This window comes from Alosa pseudoharengus, unplaced genomic scaffold, assembly GCF_046254945.1.
Source record: "Alosa pseudoharengus isolate Yale_2024_CS ecotype anadromous, Long Island Sound unplaced genomic scaffold, YU_APseudo_1.1 YU_APseudo_1.1_scf_8, whole genome shotgun sequence".
NCBI lineage: Eukaryota > Metazoa > Chordata > Actinopteri > Clupeiformes > Clupeidae > Alosa > Alosa pseudoharengus.
This window is the reverse complement of record NW_027468870.1, coordinates 18,261,995-18,288,421: the sequence shown is the minus strand read 5'-3', so window position 1 is coordinate 18,288,421 and position 26,427 is coordinate 18,261,995. Positions and strand designations below refer to the sequence as shown.

Below are 26,427 nucleotides of genomic sequence, written 5' to 3'. Positions count from 1 at the left end.
TATGCATCTCGTTGTCAGCTTAAAAAAAGGCTACATCGAAGGAAGCGAAAATGAAAGGTTGCATGAAAAAAGTCATGTGAGGTAGCCATTTGTCCCTTGTGCCTATCCTGCTATTGAAAACGCGATGACACACATTTTGCTAGTTTTTTCTACACAGGCATAAGTGAAGCATACTTATTTGGAGAGCTACACTGGGTTGGCTGATAAAGTAGGCTATTGAGCCAGGCCGACAACCGTTGGATGGACGGCCGTTCTGGACTTTTCCAGAATGTCCAGATTGCCAGTCCACCCCTGACCACAGGCCATTGCGTTTTAATAAACTCTTTATATTTCTTCACGAGAGCTGTATAATCAGGCAAATACTTCTGGTAGATTTTAAATTATATTTTCATGTTGCTGCCTTTTGTGTTTTTTATTGTCACCCTGGACATATGGTTGCACATGTGGAGTCAAACTCCTATTTTTATTTATTTGCTTGTAATAGCTAGCCCTCAAAAGAGTTAAGAAAAATGTTGCATACCGTTTCAATAATAACAGCTCTGTCAAGATGACACCATATCCAGTTATGATGGCAAAAAAGACTGACTGTTGACCAGCTGCATCGAAGCAGCACCAGATTTTAGACCAATAGTGGCAATATATTGGGCCAATTGTCTGCAACCCGCCAGCGGACTACCCCCCATCATTTCCGTAACCAATGAATGTAGTACGGCAAATTTAACAGGTCGCCCTCTTTTGAAACTGAACTGCATTTCCCTTTGTGTGCTATTAATGCATGCCTTATGCCCACATACATTACTGGCAACATGGGGTACAAACAGAATAACATCCTGTAAGGTGTCCTGATATACAGAATTAATTAACTTGGTGGAGAAAACTCTGCATCGGGAAGGTCTTTGCATCCGTCTCCTCCATTATTTCTGCATACCTCGGAGGATGTTATCCCTGGCATAAATCCTCATGTCAAATCCATTAAGTGGTTTTAATACTGTCCTGTAGTGAGAATGATCATCAGCTATTAGGTACTCAAGGTCATGGGGTCAAAGGTCATCATATGGGGTCCATGTCCTAATGTTTTCCCTTAGTATCTTATCTGTATCGTTTTCAAATTTTAGTCTTGTAGCATTTGAAGCACCTGACAATTCAAGGTCCCGAAGTTAGTTACATTTTATTTTTTTAACTTTTCCGTGCTAAGGGGATGATGAAACAGAAAAGAGAGATATAAGGCTTTGTTGTCTACAGGGTGACATAAAATTAACGGCACAAACAAAAAAAATTGGTTTACAACCTATGTTGACCATTTTGGCTCCCTCAGTTGACTTCTTTTCATTTTTTCCAACTTCAGACATGTCCAGAGGGGGTCGTAAAAGACAAATAGTTGGTCACAATGTGGCATACTGCAAGAAAAAGGACAATGGGTTTACATTTTATGCTGTCCTTCCAAAAGGGTAATGTATAAGTAAGTATAAGTATATATTAGTCTCTGGTTGGTCTCTGCATTTATCCTAATGTGAATAAGTGAAACACACAGTGAACACACTAATCCCGGCGCAGTGAGCTGCCTGCAACAACAGCAGCGCTCAGGGAGCAGTGAGGGGTTAGGTGCCTTGCTCAAGGGAACTTCAGCCGTGCCTACTGGTCGGGGTTCGAACCGGCAACCCTCCGGTTACAAGTCCGAAGCGCTAACCAGTAGCCACGGCTGCAATTAGTATACTTTTATGGACAAATCGATACTTAGGTCAACTTTAGAGCTGAATATAGGGAATTGCCCAAGGGATATCATTGGGCACCCACCCTATTCTGATGGAGTAACCCCTAGGCAACAAGAAACAGGAGAGAGAAAAAAAAACTTTAACCGACAAAACCAGGTTCACCAAGATTCTGGCTTCTGGCCTAAGCATAGCTTACTGTCATGGTTATAAACTTAACTGAGTTATGACATTTTGGCTTATTAGAGAAAAAATGACAGATTTCCTTAAGTATTTGAAATACTCTAATCCCTCAAAGTTTGTTGTTACAGCCAGTCAGTTTTCATGACAGTTATATAGCAACTAGGCTGGTTGTGAGTGGTTGCATGCTATCTGTATAAGCTATCTGCCTTTTGGATAGTGAACTTCCGACTGCTGCGGTAAATGCATGCAAGGATTGGAGCATGCTGCATGTGACTTCTGGCCGCCCTTTAGCATCACCTTCTGGCTGAATGAAGAATCTCCGGACTTCTGGTTTTCACTTCAAATGTAAACTACTTGATGTTTAGCACTAAGACACTCTGACTATTGACATAGTGGAACACTTATTTAACACCTGGGTAGTAAGGATAATAAGTAATTTTTCACATCTGGAAAAATTAAAAATGGCATTAGTACAAAAATTGCATTCCTACAAAAAATTGCATTCCAGTTTCCATAACTTTGTTCCCTCACAGTGATTGATTTATATTGAACAGTATTCATGGGCCTTCTGTATCTTTTATCTTTTATGGGGTAAAGATTTGATGAACCCTGTCAGTTAATCCTTTAAAAATATACAGAGCTGACATGGTTGTAGTAGGTGGTTTATCCAGAAGGCTTTTAAAAAGCTGTAGATATATTCTAGTCTAGTTATTCAGGATTTTTTAACGGGCCTCCTTTACATTACACAATTGTAATGATATTGCCAAGTTTTTAACATGTCCATCAATAGGCCTAGCATATAAAGACGTAGATAGATAAAAAAAAGTAGGCACCATCTCCATTAGTTATTTAGCATTATGTTCTTACTCAAACACAGTGGTATCATACTCTTCTGAAACTTGAAGGAAGACGATTCTGACAATGTCCCCTTGCGGAGTAGGTCTATACAAGAAACTGAAATAGAAGTATGTAGGCGACAACTTCCCTGAGTAATTGTGATAGGTCAGAGGAGCCTCTTCTTCGTTACAATCCCTTTGGAAAAGACAATAACCCCAATCAGAGGCTTGAGCTGTCTTATAGATGTGGATCTTTTCACTGACTGACTCACCCTTTCATTCAGTTTCCAGGTGTTCATATCACAGTTATTTAACTGTTTTGGTTTTTTTTTTAATCCTGTTTTAATGGAGACTTACTGGACAAGCAGAATATGTTCTCTAAATATAAGATGCTCTCAGATTTATACCTTGTAAACTTCATCGTTCAAATTTGAAACAATGTTTCTTTGTTTGTAGCCATTCACATCTCTTCTGATTCTACATGTATCCATTCCAAACTCATATACAGTGAATGGCTCCACAGAAGTTTGAAATGTTCTCCATATCAACTGCGGGTTGTTTACGCGTGGTATCACCCCAAATAGAGCCCGGGAGCAGTACTGCCCAGACAGATTGCATATGAACTATAGGCTACTCTCTGAAGGGGAATGGGGTTTGTGGTAAGAGGGCGTGAGGGACGCCTCTGGATAACGTCATACGCCGCGTTGGCTTTCAGCGCTGCAAATTTTGTGCCCTCTCCTCCCCCAACCACACTCCGTCGGTGCTGGAAAAGTTTGTGATCTGGATAAATGTACGCATACCTGGGAGATTTAACAATACAAGAAGATAGGGACTCCGAGCGTTGCCCCAAAGAGAGCAACAGCATTTAAGGGATGATGCCCCGAAAAGATTGTTGTTACCTAAGAGTTTTGCCATTTCGCTAGCTGCATCGCTTGATTGTATTCGCCCCTTTCTTGGATGGTGTAGCCTATTAGTTTTGTGGGATCCTAAAAGCTGTTGAAGAAATGGCGGAAACTAAAATAATTTACCACATCGACGAAGAGGAGACGCCGTACTTGGTGAAGATTCCTATACCATCAGAACATATCACTCTACTGGATTTTAAACAGGTCTTAAACAAGCCAAACTATAAGTTCTTCTTCAAGTCCATGGATCAGGATTTCGGGTGAGTAGCTCTGAGGCTCTGGCTGTGTAGCCGCTGTCCGATGGGCATTGGGCTAGTGTTTAATCAGTTTCCTCTGCGCAACTGTCCATCCTAGTAATAGCCCTCTATTTTTTATGGATATGCGTTGGCACCAACTGGCGATTGATATACCAGCAAAATAATGCTTGAACCAAGGAGAAGCTTACTTTATGTTTTTTGTTGTTGTTGTGCGCTGTTACGCAAAATGTCGTTGGACTAAATTCTCTACCACTGTTGTGTGAAAAGGAGAGGAATGCCATTAGACCCCTTCAAAGTGGAAAACCCCGTAGCAGTGTCCTTAATTTACTGTACATGCTAAGTTGAGCACCTAACTAATTTGATTCAACATTCTGGAATGTTGCTCTCTCACAGCTGCTCCCCGCATCAACGGTGTTGTGCTGATGTTACAATGTTTCCATCCAATCTCAGAACAGACTTCAGATCAATGGCTTGCAGCCTGTAGGATCATGATCATGATAGCCATTTATAATAGTGCTAGTGGCACACAGTCTCTGAAAGTATGCAAAACCAAAAACATTGTACTTTATGGAAATTGATAGGGTATCATTTTGGCATTGATAATTAGTGCTGGCCCTGTGAGATTTACAATGTCACAGTTGCATCTCTGCAGTTTCTGTGCCCCCAACAACAACTCCCCTAGCCAGCCTTTTTTGGGCCACAGGCCAACTTCCCCTCTTCTCAGCAGCTGTACTTCCTCCACACCCCCCATTCCTCCAGAGGGTCTCAAGTAGATTTAAGAGAATTGCACCCCCTCCTCTTTATCCTTTACATTCCTACAAATGGGTCTTTTCCTGGTTCACAGCTCGGAGAGATAGGGACCTCGATAAAAAGGTTTAATCTCATTGAGCCATGCATGCCAGACCTACACACTGCCCCACTGTTTCAGTGTGATGTGTTCAATTAAACCATTAGCTCTTTGATTACATCCCATTTCTCCACTCTGGCGGCATATCCATAGGCCTGCACAGATGCACTGGAAATCGTACTTTACGTTAACTTGCAGAGTGCTGACTGTGATTAGTATTTGTGGTGTAATATGGAGGCTGTACAAGGAAATGCTCCCTTTAAGTACAAACAGCCACTACTTTCTTCACTGGGTTGTGGCAAAGACATCATTTTTAAAAGGATTAACAGGATTTATACATTTTGACATTAAGCTGTGCTGGTGGTACAACCGTATTAAAAACACTTCAAAATATGTGGAAGTTTAAATTTAAATGTGATGGAAATCAAACAAAGCATGTTATGTCCTGTTTGTTTTGTTCATGGGCTGTCAGAACTGGAGCTAAACAGCACAAAAATCACAAATGTGCCCATAACTGTTCAAACAATCTGCAGCAGATTATATGTTTCTGTTGAGGGGATGATTAGAATATGACCACCTCTGTCTGTTCAAAAGACCTGAACAGACATATGCAGGACTAATTCAGAGTGTAATTCACTTATCACCCTCATCAGTCCATGTAAATATATCACAAGCAGATGACTAAACCCCTCACTGTGGGTCATACGCTCAAGGCAAGTTCTCTCCCAAAGAGAAATCCACAATGGCTACTGGGTGGCAAGGAAGCATGCATTTGCGTTCTGGCTAGCGTCATGTTACTGGTGTGTGAAGGCTATAGAGAGAGTCCAGACATAGGAAAGTTTCATGACTTTGGTCTGATCCAGTGTTTAGATTAAGTTTCAGTGGAGTCGTGAATGCCTAGTGTCACATTAGAAACTGTGGTATGTGTAGGCTGGGAACAGTTGTCGGAGATAAGCAAGGTTAGTGAGTTTACAGACACTGTCCTCAACGGTAAGACTGTCCTGTCTGAGATAAAAAGAGACACGGGACATGATCTGTCATCACCTCGGCGTCCACTCTGCTTCAGCGGGGCCTTAATGGCAGCCGGCATGCAACTGTCAAAGGTTTCTGCAATGCAGATCACGTTGGCATGCAGATTTGGTGTCTCCAGTGTTGCACTGGTTTAAATGAAGTACACTGTCCTCCACGGTGGAGTTATAGCCATTTAAATTTGGTAGATGTTTTATTGCTGACATCGTAGTCTCTACTGCCTGGAACAAATCATACATCCACAAGACATGCATCCAAAATTCAGATGCTTTAGAAAGTGGTGTGTTGATACCTATATAGCATGGTTTTAAAGCAACACAATGCAGTTATTTTACCTTTCAATCACAACTTTAACTCATAACTTACTTTAATAATAGGCAGAAAATAGGCGTCTCTGTCATCTTTGTTGTTATATAGTATATATAGTATAGTATATACTATATTGTTGTTTGTAATATATATAGTACAAACAACAATATACTATATACATTATATAGCATATTGTTGTTTGTTGTGTGCATGAAACCTTTTCGTCCTTGTTGGACGTGTTGGGTACCCTTTTGGTGCTAAATGGATACCTCAGGACATTGAAAATTGACAAGGGATATAAACACCAGTTCTTCCATTGTGTTGCTTTAATGCTGATCATCTGTAAATGACACATGCACAGGCATAATGCTGTGGATATCTCGCTGCTCTCAGCCACAAGTGGTGTAAGCAGAGAGAACAGAAGGCTGATCTGAGGGCTGGTGGAGAGCTGAATGGAGATGGGGGGGGGGTCCTTATCAGTGTTGCAGCAGGCAGGGACAGGCAGGAGGGCATTCCCACATGCTCCAATGAACCCCAGATTAGATGGTAGGAACAGGCTTGGAGAGCAAAAAAAAGTGTGTGTGTGTGTGTGGCACACAAGCATGTGTGTTCGTGTGCATGCATATGTCCACCGTGTTGGTGTGTTCATACAAAGAGTTGACAGAATGCATCAGTGTTTGTAAAACTGTGTGTAAGAGTGTGTGCAAATATAATTTATTTCCCTCTTGTGTGTAGTATTAGTCTGCAGTGCTGGCTGTTTAGTTTTGCTGTTCACAACAAATGGATAGCCTTTGAGTGACTCATCATCATCTACGGTTTAACTATGTATAATCTTCAGCGTAGACACAGGAAGTGATTTAGTGGGTTTTTACAGAAGCCCTAGGCAGAGGAAAATCATGGGATGCACTCGTTCGAGTGCTTGTGGTTGAAGAGAGTAATGTTCAGTCTAAAGATGCTGTCTGATAATGCCTAAGACCATCTCTTGTTATTTTGACCCAGACTGCACTAGTCCATTTGAGTGAAGTAAGATGTACCATACATATTTGTATTTGATTATTTATAGGGTTGTCAAGGAAGAGATCTCAGATGATGCTGCAAAACTGCCCTGCTTCAATGGACGAGTAGTCTCATGGGTAAGTTAAAAGAATGATATTGAATGGAACACTTTAGAAGAGAGTTTTACAGACTCCCTAATGACTTGCTAAATAGTTACTCTCTCTCTCTCTCTCTCTCTCTCTCTCTCTCTCTCTCTCTCCCTTCCCTCTCTCTCTCCCTCCCTCTCTCTCTCTCTCTCTCTCTCCCTCTCCCTCTCTCTCCTCTCTCCCTCCAGCTCGTGTCCTCAGACTCCCAGCCTGTGGAGCTCCTTCCCCCTCCTCCACCTCCTCCGCTGCCTCCTCCTCCAGTGGAGGTGTGTCCAGAACCCTCTCCTCCTCCGCCCCCTCTTCCACCTCCACCTGCAGAGAGACTCGGCGGCATAGGGGACTCCAGGCCACCCTCATTCCAGTATGCATAATCACACACACACATAGACACACAGGCATACACACACACACACATACACACTCCCAACTTCAACGCCCTTTCTATTTAAGATTTAAATTATCATTAATCAATGTTAGTGCTGATATCTACATGAGCATGAACCATAATTCCTCACTGGAGCTTATTTTTGGTCATTTTGTAGTCCAAATGTGGCTGGTAGTGTGGAGAACCTTGATGACCGCACAGAGACCGAATCTGTGGTGTCCTTCAGAAGGGAGAGGCCCAGGCGCAGAGAGAGCATGGACCAGCACGGTAAGCGAGAGACCCCAGGAATGAAGGATTTATTCACCAGGCAGTATAGGTGAATTAGAACTGTTGACTTTTAAACGGTTCAGTTTTGGACAGTAGTAATATTATCTTTGGTTAAATCCACATGGATACAATTAATCTCATATTAACACTGTGGAGTGGCACCTTTTGAAATGGAGATCTGCTCACTCTGGTTCCTCACTCTTCCAATTCTGCCATCCCTTTTCTTTATTCCAGGGCCTCGGGTGAATGGCCAGACCCGTCTGGAGCGCCACCTGGCTGGCTACGAGAGCTCGAGCACCATGATGAGCAGCGAGCTGGAGACCACCAGCTTCTGCGACTCCGAGGACGACGACACCATGAGCAGGTATGCTGCGTATGGTCAAGCCCTTGTTAGCTGCTCACAGCAGCCTGTCCGCTGTTCGTCCTACGCTGCGCCTGATAGCATCTGATTCTCGGGAGAGACAAGAGGAGGACCTCCTACCACAGATGTGGGAGATCTGGGTCAGATCTCATCCAGTTCTGCACCAGCAGCTGCCAGTTTCCTGTCCTTTCTGTTAGAAGAAAACAAAAATGCCGGCCTTTTACCTTTAACCAATTTAAATGTAAATATTTGTCTAAAACTCAACGATCTATACTGCTTAATGCAGTTCAATAGCTTTTCCCAAAGCTAGGCGCCCCTGAATCACCCTTGCTCCTCCCTTCATCTCTGCATAGATGTCTGTCAGGTTTTGTATCTGTCTGTATCATTCTACTACTGCTGACTACAGATGATGTTTTCTTTCTGCTGAGGGTGCTATTGAAAACAGCCCTGATACTAAGGCACAAAAGTTCATCTGGAGGATTTCCTGTTGTCCCCAGGTTCAGCAGTTGCACGGAGCAAAGCACAGCCTCCCGGCTGCTGAAGAGACACCGGAGGCGGCGAAAACAGCGCCCTCCAAGGCTTGAGCGGGTACGGCACCTTCTATATGCATGGTTGCATTATGCACAGTCACAAGAAAACGTTTCAAAGACCTAAATACATAATGTTAGCGACCTTGTTTAAGGGATAATTAAAAACATTGTGATATTTACTATGGCATGTGTTGTAATGGTGCTCTTTTATATCCAAAGGCGTCATCCTTTAGCAGTGTGACAGACTCCACCATGTCGCTCAACATCATCACAGTCACCCTCAACATGGGTAAGTACACTTTTTGTTATAGTGTGCCCAAGAGCACTCTTTACACAGAGGACTGGAGATGCCCCATCTCCTTTCCCCTAAACATGTCTTCACTTTTAGTTCAGTAGGCTACTGCACTAGGACCAGGCTACTCTTTGCCTTATTCTTTTTCTGTGGTATTTTGAGAACATTGTAATTAAGGACCTGTAAATTCCTGAAACAATAGGTCACCTACCCACCAGTTGGAATGAATGTTCCTTTCTTCGCCTCAGCGATTTCCCAGTAACCTTGCCATCTGCCTTTCCTAATTATGCCTGGTATGGAGGTCATTACACTGTGATTTGTTACTTCATAGGGCCAGGGGATTTTCATGTGGATTTAATCCATTGTTATGGCTCTGTTGGCTATGCTAAGTCCTGCGTGTTTACTTCTGTTATCTCCAGAAACTGAAACAGACATGTTGGCTGTACTCAATCTGAAGTTCTCATCTTTGTGTGTGCCTAAACATTTAAGGATGGCAGAATAATTTTGTTGAAATATGTCTCTCTGGTTCTATGAAGGGAAGCACTGTGTGTGTTTGGCTCATTATCTTGTAATCACTTGTAAAAACATTTTTTTTATTCAATTACACTTGGATAGGAAATGTTGCATTGTTTCTGTGAAATTGGAAATAAACCACATTGAGCACTGCCAATTATGAGTGTCTCACAAAATTTACAGATGACATATTATACAATTTGAATGATACAAAACTGACAACATTACAACAATTGATTTCCCTCTGTATTGGCTGTCGTGTCGTGCTGCGCTGGCACAGAGAAGTACAACTTCCTGGGTATTAGCATCGTGGGGCAGAGCAACGAGCGTGGCGACGGCGGCATCTACATCGGCTCCATCATGAAGGGAGGGGCTGTGGCGGCCGATGGACGCATAGAGCCGGGAGACATGCTGCTGCAGGTGAGGAGGACAAGGAGAGCCCATTCAGCTTTTACCACATTCACTGCCTTTACTGATATAGTCATACTGATGCATCTATTCAGTGGCTGTAACACGGCTGAAAGCAATTGGGTGTCCGTCCATTCAATCACGTCAAAGAAGCATATCAAAATAAAAGATTGTCAGTGATCTTGTGTAATTATAGCTGAGGTCTATGTCTTACCTCTTAGGCCTGGGCTACACCAGATCCACAACTGAAGGGCTTCTTTCATGTAGCATAAAAGTAGTTTTAGAAAACTGGTCTAATTTTTTCGAACGTATATGCGCCGCTGTCACATCTGGTGTAGCCAGTTCCATTGATTATAGTGGAAGCTAATTGTTGCAACAGACGCTACATGAAGGGAACGCTTCAGTCACGTGCCTGGTGTAGCCTCCTGGACAGTTTTCCTGGGCTTTGGAAATGTATGATGTGTTAAAGGAGCTTTGGTGATGGTTGGGATAGATAGAGGTTTGCTGTTGAAAATCTTAGTGGCCAGAGCCGGTGGGAGCATCACGATACGTGACTTGATGTAATGAAGTCTCTTATGTCCCATCATGCCTCAGGTGAATGACATCAACTTTGAGAACATGAGTAATGACGATGCAGTCCGAGTCCTGAGAGACATAGTTCACAAGCCTGGGTGAGTAGTTCACAGGCCTCTCTCTCGCTTCTGAAGAACACCGTCAAGATTCACAAAGACCAGTTGCTCTAACCTTACTTGCATTGCCCCCTTCCTTCCTTCCTTGCTGTAGGCCTATTATCCTCACTGTGGCTAAATGTTGGGACCCTTCACCCCAGGGTTACTTCACCCTACCTCGCAGTGAGTCAACATCAGCATTCTTAACACTGCTAACTATTGTTACATACCGTAAATAGAAATGTAGGTTAAGTCCAGTTTGAACTGTAAGTGGCTCTGATTATTATAACAGGCATGCACTACTTTGTTATTTAATTCATTAATTTTTTTTAATTTGAAGACCTTGTTCTTCAGTGATGATTTTTCTGTGTCATCTTAGATGAGCCAATCAGGCCGATTGACCCGGCGGTGTGGGTGACCCACGCTGCAGCTCTGACGGGAGGTGCCTACCCTACATTTCCCCCACCCTCCGTCGCTGGGACCGAACGTAAGCTCTCTTCAACATGCATCTACCTGCAAGTGATGGATAGATATTGGAGGCATGCGCTCCTCATCTTACTTTTTTTATTTATTATGTATTTATTCTCCTTGGGAACAGCGGGCTTTGAGGACTTTAACCTGTCTCTGCACTCGGACATGGCGTCGGTGGCCAAAGCCATGGCCTCACCAGAGTCCGGGTTGGAGGTGCGAGACAGAATGTGGCTGAAGATCACCATCCCCAACGCTTTCCTGGGTAAGAGAAAACAAAAGAGAAAAAACAAGAGACAAAGATGTTTTGTGGCAGTAACTGAGCAGGTCCCTGTAATATAAATGTGTTGTGCTAATTGGTGCCTGTGTCCAGGCTCGGATGTGGTGGACTGGCTCTTTCAGCACATTGACGGTTTCAAAGATCGCCGCGAGGCACGGAAATACGCCAGCAACCTCTTGAAGGCTGGCTTCATCCGTCACACCGTCAACAAAATCACTTTCTCTGAGCAGTGCTACTACATCTTTGGAGACTTCAGTGACTGTGAAAACTGTAAGTCCCCTCAATCAGTTATTTTTGTTTATAATTGGTTATTATGGTCATGGGTTCTTTTCTCAGCTCATGGACAAAATGCTAATGGAAATCTATGTAAATTAAACCATGGAAGGGTGTGCCTTGGTGAAACATCTTGCTGTAACAAGTTAGCAGTTTCAGTGTTGTGTAAGACTGCCCAACAGAACTAAAGCACGTTGTGTCATGTAATGTCTGTCCATAATGCTTGTCCATAATGCTTCTGTTATTATTTTCTCAGACATGGCTAACCTGTCCTTGAATGACAATGATGGCTCCAGTGGTGCATCCGATCAGGACACGCTGGCCCCGCTGCCTCTACCTGGGGCCACCCCCTGGCCAATGCTCCATACATTCCCCTACCAGTACCCCCACCCTTACACCAGCCAGCCCCCACCCTACCATGAGCTCTCCACCTACAACTACACCCCTGGCAGCACGGGCAGCCAGCACAGCGAAGGTGAATATGTCTCAATACTGAGCACTGCAATAGTGTATTCAGTGGTTAAAGTGGGATTTGGCAGGTGGGGGAACCCTAAAAATTCCAGTGTCGGTGCAACGGGGAAAAATGACTCACCGTTGGACAACATATTGAGTATCGTGGTGTAGCAATACTTTTTGGACAATAATTGCTACTTTCTTGGTCACATCTGTACACAAGATCTGTACTCACTATTTATTTTAAGAATATCATCGCGCTATATTGTTGGTATGAAAGAATATATATATTATTAATTTATCTGAGGTGGCAGAACTGCGTTCCTCCCTGCCCCCCCCCCCACTTTAACCCCTGAATGTATTCAAATGGATTGTACTTTTGAACTAATGTTATGTTCTTCTCTGTCTTCTCTGTCTCTCTCTCTCTCTGTCTGCCTCTCTGTCTGTGTCTGTCTCTCTCTCTCTCTGTGTCTGTCTCTCTGTCTGTCTCTCTCTCTCTGTCTGTCTGTCTGTCTGTCTCTCTGTCTGTCTGTCTGTCTCTCTCTGTCTGTCTCTCTCTCTCTGTGTCTGTCTGTCTATCTGTCTCTCTGTCTGTCTGTCTCTCTCTCTCTCTCTCTTTGTCTGCCTCTCTGTCTCTCTCTCTCTCTGTCTGTCTCTCTGTCTCTCTCTCTCTCTCTCTCTCAGGGAGCCGAAGCAGCGGTTCCACGCGTAGCGAGGGCGAGCGACGGCGCGGCAGCAAAGGGGGCGGGAGCACCAGCGGCCGGGAGGAGAAGTCCCCTCTGGGCGGGGCCGAGTCCCAGTCGGGCAGCGGTGGCAGCGAATCCGAGTACTCTGTGCGCAGCAGCCGGAGGCGGGACCACGGCTCGGCCACGCCCAGCGAGCACAGCCACATGAGCCAGCGGTCGCACCACCAGCGCATGCCCCAGCCGCCACCCCACATGACCTACCCGCCGGGCATCCCCTTGTCTTACAACCCCATGATGCTCATGATGGTGCCCCAGCACCCGCACGTCATCGGGGCCCCCCACCCACAGCTCCCCACAGGGCCCTCGCCGCTGCCTGGCCTCCCACTACCCTCCTCCACCCCTGGAGGCCCGCCGGGAGCACCACCCACCCGTGACCTCGGCTCGGTCCCACCAGAACTCACAGCCTCCAGGCAGTCCTTCCACCTGGCCATGGGCAATCCCAGTGAGTTCTTTGTGGATGTCATGTAGCCAGAGCATGGCATGTAGATGTTAATGTAAATGGAATGGAATGTCACAACATGACATTGTACAGAAACTCAAAGCAGTGAGTGCTTGAAGATGGCTATGATGCTGGACACACTCTACTGCTGGAGGTTTACACCTAAATACCACAAGATTGTTAGATCAACTCACATAGCGATAGCTGTTTGCACTGTCAGACTGCACATTATTGGACAGTTATCAGTCAGTCTCCGGTGTGTGTTCTCAACTGGAATGGTTATTTGGTCATATCAACCCGTCCCACTGGAGTTGTGTGTGAGTGTGTGTGTCTGTGTGTCTGTGTGTCTGTGCGTGTGTGTGTGTGTGTGTGTGTATGTGTGTGTGATGCAAGGTTTGTGGACTAAAAGGTTAAACAAATATTTCCCTGACTTTTCTAAAGCACCAAGTGAAAGAATTGCATCTAGAATACAACTGGTCAGTTTTGATGGACCCAGAATCTTGACAATGTCCACTGAAGTAGTGGCTTTGTGGTTGTGAAATTCCATTTTCAGTCCGAAATTTTCATAACTCGTTGCTTTTTTATTGGAGATGTTTTAAGATGAAATGTAATTTTGTCATATGCATACAACGGACCAAAGCAAATCAGGTTCATAATACTAGCTTTTAGATATGTTAGGTAAGTACAAGTATAACTGTGATAGCTTGGTACAAGAAACTTGAGGTCCAGTGAGTTTTCTACATCCCTGGTACGTTTGATGAGGAGAATGTAAGAAGTTGTTTCTTTCAGGTTTCTGACATCTGATCTTAGAGGGATGAGAAAGCACTACTACTAATCAAAGAATAGTAATCCTTTCTCCCTAACTGAAGTGAAGAGAATATTCTATGTCACAGTGGTTTTGACATTGACTTGAAAATCACACTACTTCAGATTTTTTTTTTCAGGTTCAGAAATGAGTGACCAGTTTCCTTTCTTGATAATACTTTCTCGTATAGCTGTTGTCATAGCAGCAGTTCTGTTGTTACATCCATCCATCATCACTACCACAAATCAAATTATGTTAATTTCAAAGCAGTGTAACAGTCATGTTTTCATAGTTATTCTATCTAGCTAAAATGGCAACAAGCTCCTATACTGGTGTAGTGTGAAGGGAAAGCCAACCTACATACACTACAGTGTCAGATATGGGTCAGAAATTGCATGGTTGTACACACAGTGACATTTCAATAGCATCAATAGTTTCAGTAGGTTCACTGTGGGAATGTCACATGCTCAATGAACATGTTTGTGAAATCTGACTTTTTGTTACTCTTGTATATTCGGGTCTGAAAGGTACCCAACTCTACAGCTGGAAGACATTACCTGTTATTATCCTGCCATCAACCAAATAGCTGCAGTTAAGGTCAAGCACGTGTTTGAGTAGTTCTGTTGTTGTATAGTCTTTAAGTATTGTGATAGCAATGGTACAGGAAAAAGCAAAAGGAGCTGAACTGAATCATCTTGGTGCTCTTCGCTGGTTTGTACTCTAGACCCAGCACATCCTTAGATCTGACAAAAGATGAGTTTAAAGAAAGTTTTGATATTAAATGTTGGCAAAGCTGGATAACCTGATAAATACTCTTATTTATTGCAGCTCTTGTAGCCTACTTCAATGTATTACCGTATTAGAACCAAATTATGACTCTTTATCATTGGACCCCTTTTTGTACTGCCCAAGTCACGTGTGGTCCAAGCACAGAACCTGTTGGGGTAAACTATGTGGAGCGGGGACCTAGAATCTTTACGGACAGAATTTTAAGCATAGACTGTGTTCATTGTGTAGTATTTTGGGAACAGCATAGTGGGCTAAAGAGAAGGCTGACATGTTTTGATGATAGTATTAATACTAGTGCCATTCACCAGAGCATTTTATAAAGTATGTCTGAGTAAAGACTATTTTATTGACTATTGGAAAGTTAACCATGGGAATCCAGTATGTGTCTTAAAGGCATCCTGAGTTGCATACAGTTTGTATATGTATTAATATATGTACCCTAAAATAAAGGCGTGACATGAAGAGATTAAACCTTGTTATGTTGTGAACAACAGTGTAGTATAACTACAAAAGCCTTTTTACTTTTACCATGTTTGTCTCATAATATCAAATGTTTGAAATAAATGTATTCTAGCTTGACTTTTCGTTTGTTCATTTAAAAAGTGTCATTAAAAATGTCATGAAATGTAGTATTAGTGTAGAAACACATTGCAGTTTAAATGATCTGACTTGGATAAGTACATTTGAAATTATAGGCCTAGTGAAGTCAAATGAATTCAAAGAAATGTAAGGGCTGATACATGCTATATTTTATTAGATGAGTAGTGGTTGCAGTGGTCTCTTAATTTTGAATATGACTGTCAACCCATTCGAATGTCACTCAGCAACCATAGGATGACATCAGAAAAATGTGCAGTGGTCTTTTAATTTTTTCTAGAGCTGTATACTTAGATATAGGATAATAGCCAACATTTTTTAATCTAGGCTATTAGAAAGACATAAACAACATAAAACCTACTACAATTGCAATTCCAATTGCATGTGGAGAACTCAAAAGGAAATGTCTCCATGTGTCAGAGCTAATACATACACATTACATATATGGGTTTCAAAGAAACAGGTCCAATTTATTCTCCATAGAGCCTGTGCAGTATCCCCCACCTTGATTTGACTGCCATCTAGTGGCTTTGTGTTTATGGGCGCGTCAATGTTTTCTATAAAAATAGGCCACGCCACTGGTATGTAGGTTACGCAAGGGTGCTAGGCTATAATAGAACTGCAGAAGGACCGGTCAGAAACCCCGAAGGATACAGTAAACCGGCGGTTCTTTGAATTAAAAGCGACCTTATTTTGTTGACTAGTTTATCGTTAACTGTTTAATAGCGTTCTTTCAGAGATTACACTATTCCAACTGGGTGTATTTGGTTCTTTACCCGCTGCAGTAAAAATGCTCCTGAGTAAGAGTTTGACTCCTGCTTTGTGCGGAAGTGCGCTCCGCTTGTCCTCCGCAGCCGCCCGGTAAGGCTAGCCAATTATTCATAGGACAATATCTTTATTATTTTTCTCGTTAGATTCCACAGTCTTGTGAAATAATCTTGCTATCAAAATGAATAATCTATAATGTCACATATGGCCCATACAACGCTCATGGACTTATTCTGTATATGGCCTCTTGAGTCTAGCAATATCTGTCAATACGTTTTCATGTTGATGAGTTCCAGCGTTACTATTCCCACATTTATGCTGTTTTAGTGAATATTTAGTATTTAGTGAATATTTCTTGTTTTTTCCCTAATGTTTATCGTTCAAAGGATTCAAGTAAAAGGTGCTGCTGCAGCCTTGCAAAATGCTCGTCTTTATGCCAGCCAGGCCGCAGAGGTAAGTGTAACAATTATGACTTATAATGTGTGTGTGATTCATTGATAATATAGACGAAATGCATCACCTGCGACCTTGTGTAACTACAGTATATATCCTAGCCTACACGTACAAGGCTAGTAGGCTAGTCAAAGATATGTAACAAGGCATGAAGTAGGGGAAAGTTCAACCCGGACTCACGTGACCAAATAAAGATCAGCGGGTTCTGGGGATGGTGCTATTTGTAATGTATAGCCTACGTGGAAGATGACGCAGTATGTCTATGAGTATGTCTGTCACAACCAGTCATGACACCTGTTCCCCCTGTTCACCCTTCACCCACACTTCTAAGACTAAACTCAAACGCCTTGATTATCAAATGTGTGTGTTTCAGTAGCCCTAATGAAAGGGAGAGTCATTAATTCGTTTAGATTCTTCACTCTGGATCTATTCCACTTGCCTTTTGCATCACAGTTTGTCAGGTGCTCAATTGTCATTCTGGATTGAATCCCTACTGGTTTAGTGCAGTAGGCTCCCTGGATATGGTGTCCCGTATGGAAACTGGAAAGACGTGTGTGTGACCTCCCTTGTCTGTTTATGCACAGAGAGGGGCTTTACATAGACTATAATGGCCAGTCGAAATTCCAAGCATTGCAGAACACAAAACACTTGTCCTCTTGATAAGAACTATCTGTAAATTCTATATTTGCAACATTACATATGATTCTATGGCGGAGACTTGGCAGGTTCATATTCATACATAGTACACCACTCCCAACAATTATTAGTCTCCTCTAAATTATTTCTTATCTACAATCAGTGTTTGTTCAATGACTGCTCATTATTGGCCATAGCCCTTTTTATCAAGTCGTATGCTTTTTATCTCTTATATTGATGACCTGACCCACCTACATTTAATCTCTTAATTTCTTTAGGCTGTGTTGGATAAAACAGAAGTTGGAAGCTCAACTGCTGTTAAACCGCATGCTGAGAAGAAGCCACTGGCAGTGGTAAATTAACTTTTTTTTTACAGTATAGATTCTTAAAAAACGCCATCAACATATGGATCAGCTCGCACAATACTGAAGTGCTCTGATTGAAGGGTCATGTTATATGAAGAATGCCCTCTGTTCCACTGAACTTTGTTGACAGAGGTGGTTAGTCAGCTCAATAAAACAGAACAAATCATATAATGATAAGTGAAAATTAAGTAAAGCCATTGACACATTACATTTAAAGCAACTACTGAATAGTGCAAGACATTCTTATACTTTTCCTGTGCTGTTTTGCTTTACTAAATATAATAACAGTATAATAATAATTTGATAACAGTATTTATTATGTTGAATTGCAAATGGGATTACTTGGGATGGTATATTATTGTGTTAATTGTAACCACTCAGATATTGCATGTTTTATTGAGATATGAGATATAAAGCATAGTGTTGTGACATTAAAGTACTTACTGTGCCTACCTCCCTGTTTCTTCCAGGAGTCCAAGTCTTTTGCCGTGAACATGTTCAAGGGCCAGATCAGCACCGCCCAGGTGTTCCCCTATCCTTCAGGTGAGCAGACTCTGAATAATGATATCCTGACTGAGCGGAGTCTTAGTGAGGTTAGCTAATGTGTCTCTCTCAGCTTAAGCCATCAGTTTGTAATGCCATGCTGGGTTGTTGATATTGCTGTTGCTGTTTTTCATGTTATTAGTGATGAATGAAGAACAGACTCAGTTCCTTAGGGAGCTGGTTCCACCAGTTGCCAAGTTCTTTGATGTGAGTTCTTTGATTTATTTATACATATTCTACATGGTCATGTCAAATTCCATATAGTGCTCTGCAGCCAATTGTTATTATCATGAGTATTTGTAATTGTTTCTGTTAGTGTTTCTTACATTTGCTTTACTAATGCTTTTCAGTGCTATCAGTTGCATGATTGAAACATGATTGGCACCCTGTTTGTGTTGCTAGGAGGTGAATGATCCGGCTAAGAATGACATTCTGGAGAAGGTGGAGGACCACACCATGGAGGGGTTGAAGGAGATGGGAGCTTTTGGTCTGCAGGTGCCAGCTGATCTGGGTGGCCTTGGCCTCACCAACACTCAGGTGAGCAGAGAAACAAAATCACCAAAGTGAAGTGCACAACTGACAAGATACAGACGGGGTATAGTCTGTAGTAGATATCCTGTCTCAATCTTAAGTGACGTACCCTTGTACTTAGTTGCAGTTCTAATTGTTCCCAGAACACTGTCTTAATCTTTGTGCTGTCTGTCCAATAGTATGCCAGGTTGGTGGAAATTGTGGGTATGCATGATCTGGGAGTTGGCATTACCCTCGGAGCCCACCAGTCCATTGGCTTTAAGGGCATCCTGCTCTTTGGCAACCCCGAGCAGAAGGAGAAGTACCTGCCCAAGCTGGCTTCAGGTGAGGAGCCAGAAGCCTATGGTGTTCTTATGATTGCACACTACTGCATAATAAATAGCATATTTAATAATATATGTACTTAACATTTATGTAGCTTATAACTTGAACTATTATGATTTAATGAGTTGGGAAGCATATACAATACATAATAAGATATTTTCCACTATCACTAAGAAATATAACAGTGTGCGGTGGCCACCTCTTTTTATATATGAACTTTAAAACCTGCAATCCACCAGCACCATTTTAAGTTGGCTGTGCAAAGGGATTTCTTCTATTTTTCAAGATATTTTCCTATTATATCAGCAGTTCTAGTAGTGTTATTCTTGTATGCAGCATCATTGATCCTTGTCCTTACCTGCCCTCTTGGTAGGAGAGACCATTGCTGCGTTTTGTCTGACCGAGCCTGCCAGTGGCTCCGATGCTGCCTCCATCAAGACCACAGCTGTGCAGTCTGAGTGTGGCCAGTACTTCACCCTCAACGGCGGCAAGATCTGGATCAGGTGAGGCTAATGAAGCCATGGCTGTCTTAAAATGAGTGCTGTGGTAGCTGGTGCTCCTTTGGAAGCTGTTACGGGTTTGCGGACCTGGCACATTCTGACCGATGGTCTCAGTGTGTAATCTAATCAGGAAGCCAGAGAGCGCCCACATACAGTATCTTCAGTGTTTCCGCTAACTCTGTTTAGAACAAGGGAACAATGGTGAATGTGAGATAGCATGTCCAAGGCTGTAGTGAGATGAACATGTGTCTTTCTCTCTCGCTCTCACTCTCACTCTGTCTCTCTCTCTCTCTCTCTCTCTCTCTCTCTCTCTCTCTCCCTCTCCCTCCTGCTCTTTTCCTCTCTCTCTAATGTGCAGTAATGGGGGCCTGGCAGAGATTTTCACTGTGTTTGCCAAGACTCCAGTTAAGGACCCGAAAACAGGAGAAATGAAGGACAAGATCACTGCTTTCGTTGTGGAGAGGAGCTTCGGGGGGGTGACGCAGTGAGTATGAGGATGGAGGAGCTGATGGAGGGGGTGGGTGGGCCGCGTGAAGGGCGTTAATCTTGCATCACAATTACAGTACATTATGAGGAGGGAAAAAGAGGAATGAAAAAGGAAATTGGATAAGCTAGTACCAGCTTTGTTTCCATCACATCTCCCTCTTTTTATCTCTGTTACAGTACATTATGATGTAGGAAAAAAGAAACAGCAAATTGGATGAATTAGGACCAATTTTGTGGATGTTTTGGGAGTGATTGCTCTGTTTTCACCACTTAGTCCTATGTCTTGCTCCATCTCTTTTTATGATCTGGACTCTCCAATTGTGTCGTTCTCTCCTCTTCCCTCACAGTGGTCCACCAGAGAAGAAGATGGGCATCAAGGCGTCAAACACGGCAGAGGTGTACTTTGAGAACGTGCGAGTGCCCGCTGACTGTGTCCTGGGCGAGGTGGGCGGAGGCTTTAAAGTGGCCATGAACATCCTCAACAACGGCCGCTTCGGCATGGCTGCCGCCCTCTCAGGAACCATGAAAGGGGTCATCACCAAGGCTGTGAGTGGTGGCACACATTGCTGGTGTCTGTCCCCGCATTTCTAGCTAAAGTGAGATTTGAAAATGTATGAAAGGCAAACCATGGAGAGCCAGTGAAGGAACAGGGCTAATTTGGCCATCAGGGTGTCATAAGGTGTCATTAAGTTATAGGTTTAGATAGATAGATAGATAGATAGATAGATAGATAGATAGATACTTTATTCCTCCCGAGGGAAATTGCAGCCATCCAGTAGCTTATACAACTATACACAACAAACCCACATACACACATATATCTCCCATACATAAAAATCACTCACAGAAATATAAACATTTAAAGTGCATGTGAAGTGATTACAAAGGTATGGAGTGACCATATGATACATTGACTATGATAAGGTGCTATGGTAGAGTGTGTGCAATGTGGTGCAAAAAGTGAACAGCGCAGGGATTAAACAGTGCAATAACTTTTCTTATTAGTAAATATTAACTATGTCTATGAAAGACAAGAATGTAAACATAATATAATTGATATTAGGGGCAGCCGTGGCCTACTGGTTAGCGCTTCGGACTTGTAACCGGAGGGTTGCCGGTTCGAACCCCGACCAGTAGGCACGGCTGAAGTGCCCTTGAGTGCCCCAAGGCACCTAACCCCCTCACTGCTCCCCGAGTGCCGCTGTTGTTGCAGGCAGCTCACTGCGCCAGGATTAGTGTGTGCTTCACCTCACTGTGTGTTGAGTGTGTTTCATACTTATACTTACTTATACTGATAAACAAGACAATTAATATACTTTAAGAACAATATAGTACAGGGAATAAGTTATAAGGTGTAGATGTTATGACCACAGTCCAGATTGTGTAGGAGGGCTAATATAGCCTGTAAAAGGAGTCAGGGGGACAGCAGAAAAAGTGATATGATGGTAGGGGCTGAGAGAAACAGGCTCATGCTGAAAGATCCATTTCTCCCCTCCCCTTTTGTTTGGCATTGAAAAGTTGGATGCTCCTCTGTTTATTAAGTGCGCTGTGTAGTGGGTGGCGGTCACTGTCCATGATCGCCAGCATGCTGCTCATGGTCCGTTTCTCTGCAATTGTTGTGAGTGACTCCAGCTCAATGGCAACAACAGAGCCAGCTTTCCTTACCTGCCTGTTCCGTCGCCCGGCGTGCCTCTTCTTAATGCTGCCTCCCCAGCACACCACAGCATAGAAGAGGATACAAAGAGGACACATTATTGCTTTACCTAGTAAATCAATAATGTTATTGCTTTACTAGGTACTTGAGTACCACTGTTTGCTGTCTGAAGAGCTGAGGTGTGTCTCATGCTTAGGTTGCGTAGTGAGTGGACTCTGAACACTTCCTGGAAGGCACATACCAAAGCAGTATTCTATTGTCGAAAAAACTCAATTCTATTGTCAAAATTCAACCAAACCTTAACCCACACAAACAAACAAATGATGTCGTGCTGTTTCCTCTATTTGCCAGAGGGCTAAATTTAGTGCTGGAGCAGCCATTTGAAAGCCTGACTAACAGCACAAACAGCACCCTGTGATGAAGTCAGACTGTCCTGATGGGGGCAGCCTCTACTTAGTGATTTTGGTTTTCATGGAACAGAGATCCTGTAGCATCACTAGAAAAACATTTCTGAAAAGAAAGACATGTTTCTTTCAACAAAAAAACATAATGTATTTTTTTCAGCGTTGACTTGCATCACCCTTAGCCAGCCCTCACCTTCTTGGCTTATTTGCCCTAGTAATGCATTTATGGTTGGCAGAGCATAAGATCAGCAAACAGTAGATTGCAGAATTGAATACGTTCAACAATGTATCCCCATGAGCTGCTTGTATACAGTACAGTATAGTATAGTATAGGACCTGCCTTCACTCTTGGTGTGTGAGAATGTTTGTGAATCCTTTTAATGCAGTATTAAGAATTTTTTCCAAAGGGGTATAAAAGCCATGTGGAAATGTAGATATTTTACCAGTACCACATCAATATCAGTATTTGCAGTGGTCCAGGGGCAGCAGTGATGGCAATGCATCTTCAGTGCTCTCTTTTTGTGCCCTGACTTTGGTGTCTGTTTTTCTCCACAGGTAGACCATGCTGCCAACAGGACCCAGTTTGGCAGCAAGATCCACACGTACGGAGCCATTCAGGAGAAGATGGCCCAGATGGCCATGCTGCACTATGTGACTGAGGTAAGGGAATGATAATCCACTACCTGTGCTTTCCGAAAGCAGCACCCCTTTGTGTCTGACAAAATGTGAGGTCCACGACTGTATAAGTTCTCATCTTGGATAATTTTGCTTGGTTTGATTTCATCGACCGTGTCTAATGCTTTCTTACTTACATGTTCTTGTCCCTTGGCCTTTTTTACATACAGTCTATGGCCTACATGATCAGTGGTAACATGGACAGCGGAGCAGCGGAGTTTCAGATCGAGGCGGCCATCAGCAAGATCTTTGCCTCTGTGAGTAAATTCACCATGAATGACAATTTTCACTCACTGATAGCCTTTAGCACTTTAGCAGAGTTTCATACATGACTTGTGCAGATTACTTGGAGACACTAGAGCTTAATGCAGTGCTATAGTCATTAGCAACTCTAGCATTAATAATAACTTGCAATGTTTTACCCTAATTAGGAAGCAGCCTGGACAGTGACCGATGAATGTATTCAGATCATGGGAGGAATGGGCTTCATGAAGGTGAGTCCCTCATGCTCATTAGAGCTACAATATTACTTATTTTAATGGCTTAAGAAATTAATGAATGAATTGGTAAGTATAACATGCTCAATATGTGGTGTGTTCTTATCCTATAGGACACTGGTGTGGAAAGGGTGATGAGAGATTTGAGAATCTTCCGGATCTTTGAGGGCACCAATGATATTCTTAGATTGTTTGTGGCTTTGAACGGCTTCCAGGTGAGTCTTGAGATGTATTTGTGATATGTAGCTAAACATTGTTAGCCTGGCGAGCCAGACCCACATTTACATGTAGGGTCTGGACACTCACCGTTCGCAGTGCTCAGTCCGAGGGGCAGGATAATCAGTTGTCTTTCAAATTCCCTCTGCACGCAATAGGACAGCGGCAGCGCTATGAGTCCCATGCGTTTCCCACCAGCGGAGCTAGTTGGCTAGTTCAAACGTTTGCCAACTTAATAAAAGCTTAACTCGTGTCACACTGTTCGCCAACAGCAACATCCATCTTATTTGTTTTCAAGTAGCAAGCCAAACCGTTGCAACTCTGCCATCAATCATTATGTTAAGCCCACCTACCGACTCTATACACTATTTCATTGGCCCGGCGAAGTCTGGGGATCTGGAGCTCACAAGCCAACGGAGAGTTGCTAGACTAGCCCTGGCAGCTAGGGGCGCGTCTAGATTTCTAGGCTAAAACAACTTTCATGCTATCACCTTTGGAATCATTATGTAGTAAGAATACATAATTGACCATGAGAAATGTTTATGGTTCAGAACGCAGGTAACCATCTGAAGAGTCTGCAGAAAGCTCTGAAAAATCCCCTTGGCAATGCTGGGCTACTGGTTGGTGAAGTCAGCAAAAGGGCTAAGAGGTTGGTTTGAATTGACAATCACTCAAACACACACACACACACACACACACACACACACACACACACACATGATGTAACGCCACTCTCTGTCCTATCAGGAAAGCTGGCTTGAGCACAGGTCTGACCCTTCAGGGAACTGTTCACCCAGAACTGGCCCAGAGTGGAGATCTGGTAAGGAGTTGGCTCACAGCACAGTCTAGACCACTGCAAATTTCTCATAATCTTTCTTTTATATCTCATATATCTCATTCTCTTTTATATCTCATATATCTCATTCTCTTTTATATCTCATATATATCATTCTCTTTTATATCTCATATATCTCATTCTCTTTTATATCTCATATATATCATTACTCCGATCCCTCATAGGCTGTGAAAGCAGTCGAGCAGTTTGGAGTGACAGTCGAGGATCTGCTTCTCAAACACGGAAAGAAAATCATCAGTAAGTGTGTTAAATTGGATTTGTAAACATGTTACATGGATGCTATGGGTGTTGGCTTTTGTACTGATGGAATCTCTGAATCCGCCTTGCAGATGAGCAGTTTGTGCTGAAGAGAGTGGCCGATTCGGCTATTGACCTGTACGCCATGGTTGTGGTGCTGTCCAGGTAACGCACACTTAGCCGATGCTTGGAGTCAGTGTTGTGAACGAGGACGACGGCATGTCTAATGTGGCGTGCGTTTCTCTTGCAGAGCTTCCCGTGCACTGAGCCAACAGGCTCCCTCTGCCCAGTATGAGAAGATGCTGTGTGACACCTGGTGCATTGAGGTAAATACACACGTACAAACGCGCAAGCATATACATTGTATCCATTTCAATATCATGTGTCTTTATATTGCGTGTGAGCCTCACATGTCTACCTTTCTCCTTCTTCCTCTCCACCCTTTCCTCTCCCGGGCATTTCTCTCTCTGTCTCTCCCTCTCTCTCTCTCTCTTTTGCAGGCCCATGAGAGGATCATGCAGAACCTGAAGTGCCTGAGGTCCAGTTCTACTCAGCAGACTTTCAGGAACATGCGCGAGATCTCCATGGCCGTGGTGGAGAATGGCGGCGTAGTGGCCCCTCATCCCCTGGGCTTCTAAGAGTCCAGTCCAAAGTCAACAAAAACAGACCCAAGCCACTTCATCCATCACCAATGACTTGTTTAGAAAGCAAGCCTCTTCATCAAACACAATGGACTTGTTTAGAAAACAACAGAAGGGCTGTAGGCACACTTGCGTACATTCACATACACTCAAGTCAAAGACTGTCAAATTGACAGATGAACTCTTAAGGTCTATTTTCAGTTACAGTTTTTGGGTCCAAATAATGCCTTATACCACATACGCCAGGGAAATCAATAATGCCACATACGCCAGGGAAATCAATGTTGGTCATACTAAGCTGTGTACATTCTCTATTGTCCTGACAGGATCATGACAGAATTTGCCTCTAACAGTACACTCTTAAACGAATGTGTTGGAAACAACACAAACTGTGTTGTCCCTATCTGGACACAGAGATGTGTTAAAAACAACGCAAGTTGTGTTATTTTAAACAAATTGTGTTGAGAGATGTGTTAAAAACAACACAAGTTGTGTTGTTTTCAACACATTCATTTTAAGAGCGTACATTCTACCTCTTCAGGTTAAAACTCTCCACACTCTTAATTGTTTCTTTTGTATGTTAAAAGGTTTAGTTTATCATGTTGTACTTCTCTGATTACTAGTGTTATCTACCTTCATGGTACTGTCAAAGGACTGACCCTTTAATTCCATCATATCACATGTCCACTACTCGTGTTAAGTTCTATTGTATTACTTGCATTCACTTATGTATATAGGCCTAGAACATGAACAGAGCTTGAAGACACATGCACACACACACATTTATGCTCCATTTTGCCTGGACATTCCCTGGGGTCGTCAGGGTTATTCTCTCCAATCATGCCACCGTCTCAGGGCACAAAGTGCTCTTATCCACAGTACTCCTGACTAAAGTGCTTTACAGTTTATTACTGATGCTAACATCCAACAGTTAAATGCAACACAGCAACTCACAATCACACCAGTGGTTCTGCCTGCAGTTGATAGAAGTCACTTACAACTATGTTGTAAACGTGCTTTGTAAAATTCAGTTAGCTGTGTGTCTATATGTAGTTACATGATTTTATAATGAGGGATGTCTTTTAGTGTTCATGGTCTGATGTACCCTTTTAAAGGGTGATGTAGTAAAAATGTTATTTAAGTGGAATAG

At 42.9% G+C, this 26,427-nt stretch overlaps 2 protein-coding genes across 3 annotated transcripts; both read left to right on the top strand.

Moving 5' to 3' along the window:
* Window positions 1-3,481: 3,481 nt before the first annotated feature.
* LOC143111438 (segment polarity protein dishevelled homolog DVL-2-like) lies at window positions 3,482-15,473 on the top strand. 2 transcript variants are annotated; one of them, XM_076273676.1, is made up of 15 exons: window positions 3,482-3,893; window positions 7,139-7,208; window positions 7,406-7,578; window positions 7,760-7,869; window positions 8,104-8,233; window positions 8,728-8,818; window positions 8,980-9,049; window positions 9,846-9,985; window positions 10,568-10,644; window positions 10,757-10,824; window positions 11,021-11,128; window positions 11,240-11,374; window positions 11,483-11,659; window positions 11,919-12,137; window positions 12,800-15,473. In XM_076273676.1, the coding sequence occupies exons 1-15, from the start codon at window positions 3,733-3,735 to the stop codon at window positions 13,327-13,329; spliced, it is 2,259 nt and encodes a 752-aa protein (XP_076129791.1). In that variant the 5' UTR covers window positions 3,482-3,732; the 3' UTR covers window positions 13,330-15,473. The 2 variants fall into 2 exon arrangements, with proteins under 2 accessions (XP_076129791.1, XP_076129790.1); XM_076273675.1 differs by having other exon boundaries at window positions 11,021-11,374.
* A 643-nt stretch (window positions 15,474-16,116) lies between these two features.
* Window positions 16,117-26,424, top strand: LOC143111439 (very long-chain specific acyl-CoA dehydrogenase, mitochondrial-like). Its single transcript, XM_076273677.1, has 20 exons — window positions 16,117-16,352; window positions 16,646-16,712; window positions 17,627-17,701; window positions 18,184-18,256; window positions 18,399-18,463; window positions 18,659-18,793; window positions 18,967-19,111; window positions 19,485-19,614; window positions 19,970-20,095; window positions 20,445-20,643; window positions 22,711-22,815; window positions 23,001-23,087; window positions 23,262-23,324; window positions 23,441-23,542; window positions 24,095-24,192; window positions 24,291-24,363; window positions 24,564-24,636; window positions 24,729-24,801; window positions 24,887-24,962; window positions 25,137-26,424. Exons 1-20 carry the CDS (start codon window positions 16,282-16,284, stop codon window positions 25,272-25,274), a joined length of 1,974 nt encoding a protein of 657 aa, XP_076129792.1. The 5' UTR covers window positions 16,117-16,281; the 3' UTR covers window positions 25,275-26,424.
* Window positions 26,425-26,427: the final 3 nt, after the last annotated feature.

What these genes read in the sequence shown, in the direction of transcription:
- LOC143111438 (XM_076273675.1), top strand. Translation starts at nt 3,733, where the DNA reads ATGGCGGAAACTAAAATAATTTACCACATCGACGAAGAGGAGACGCCG. An exon ending in CACAGTCACCCTCAACATGG is followed by an intron (nt 9,050 to 9,845) that starts GTAAGTACACTT and finishes GCGCTGGCACAG; the next exon opens with AGAAGTACAACTTCCTGGGT. An exon ending in TTACTTCACCCTACCTCGCA is followed by an intron (nt 10,825 to 11,020) that starts GTGAGTCAACAT and finishes GTGTCATCTTAG; the next exon opens with ATGAGCCAATCAGGCCGATT.
- LOC143111439 (XM_076273677.1), top strand. Translation starts at nt 16,282, where the DNA reads ATGCTCCTGAGTAAGAGTTTGACTCCTGCTTTGTGCGGAAGTGCGCTC. An exon ending in AGAAGAAGCCACTGGCAGTG is followed by an intron (nt 17,702 to 18,183) that starts GTAAATTAACTT and finishes TGTTTCTTCCAG; the next exon opens with GAGTCCAAGTCTTTTGCCGT. An exon ending in GTGACACCTGGTGCATTGAG is followed by an intron (nt 24,963 to 25,136) that starts GTAAATACACAC and finishes TCTCTTTTGCAG; the next exon opens with GCCCATGAGAGGATCATGCA.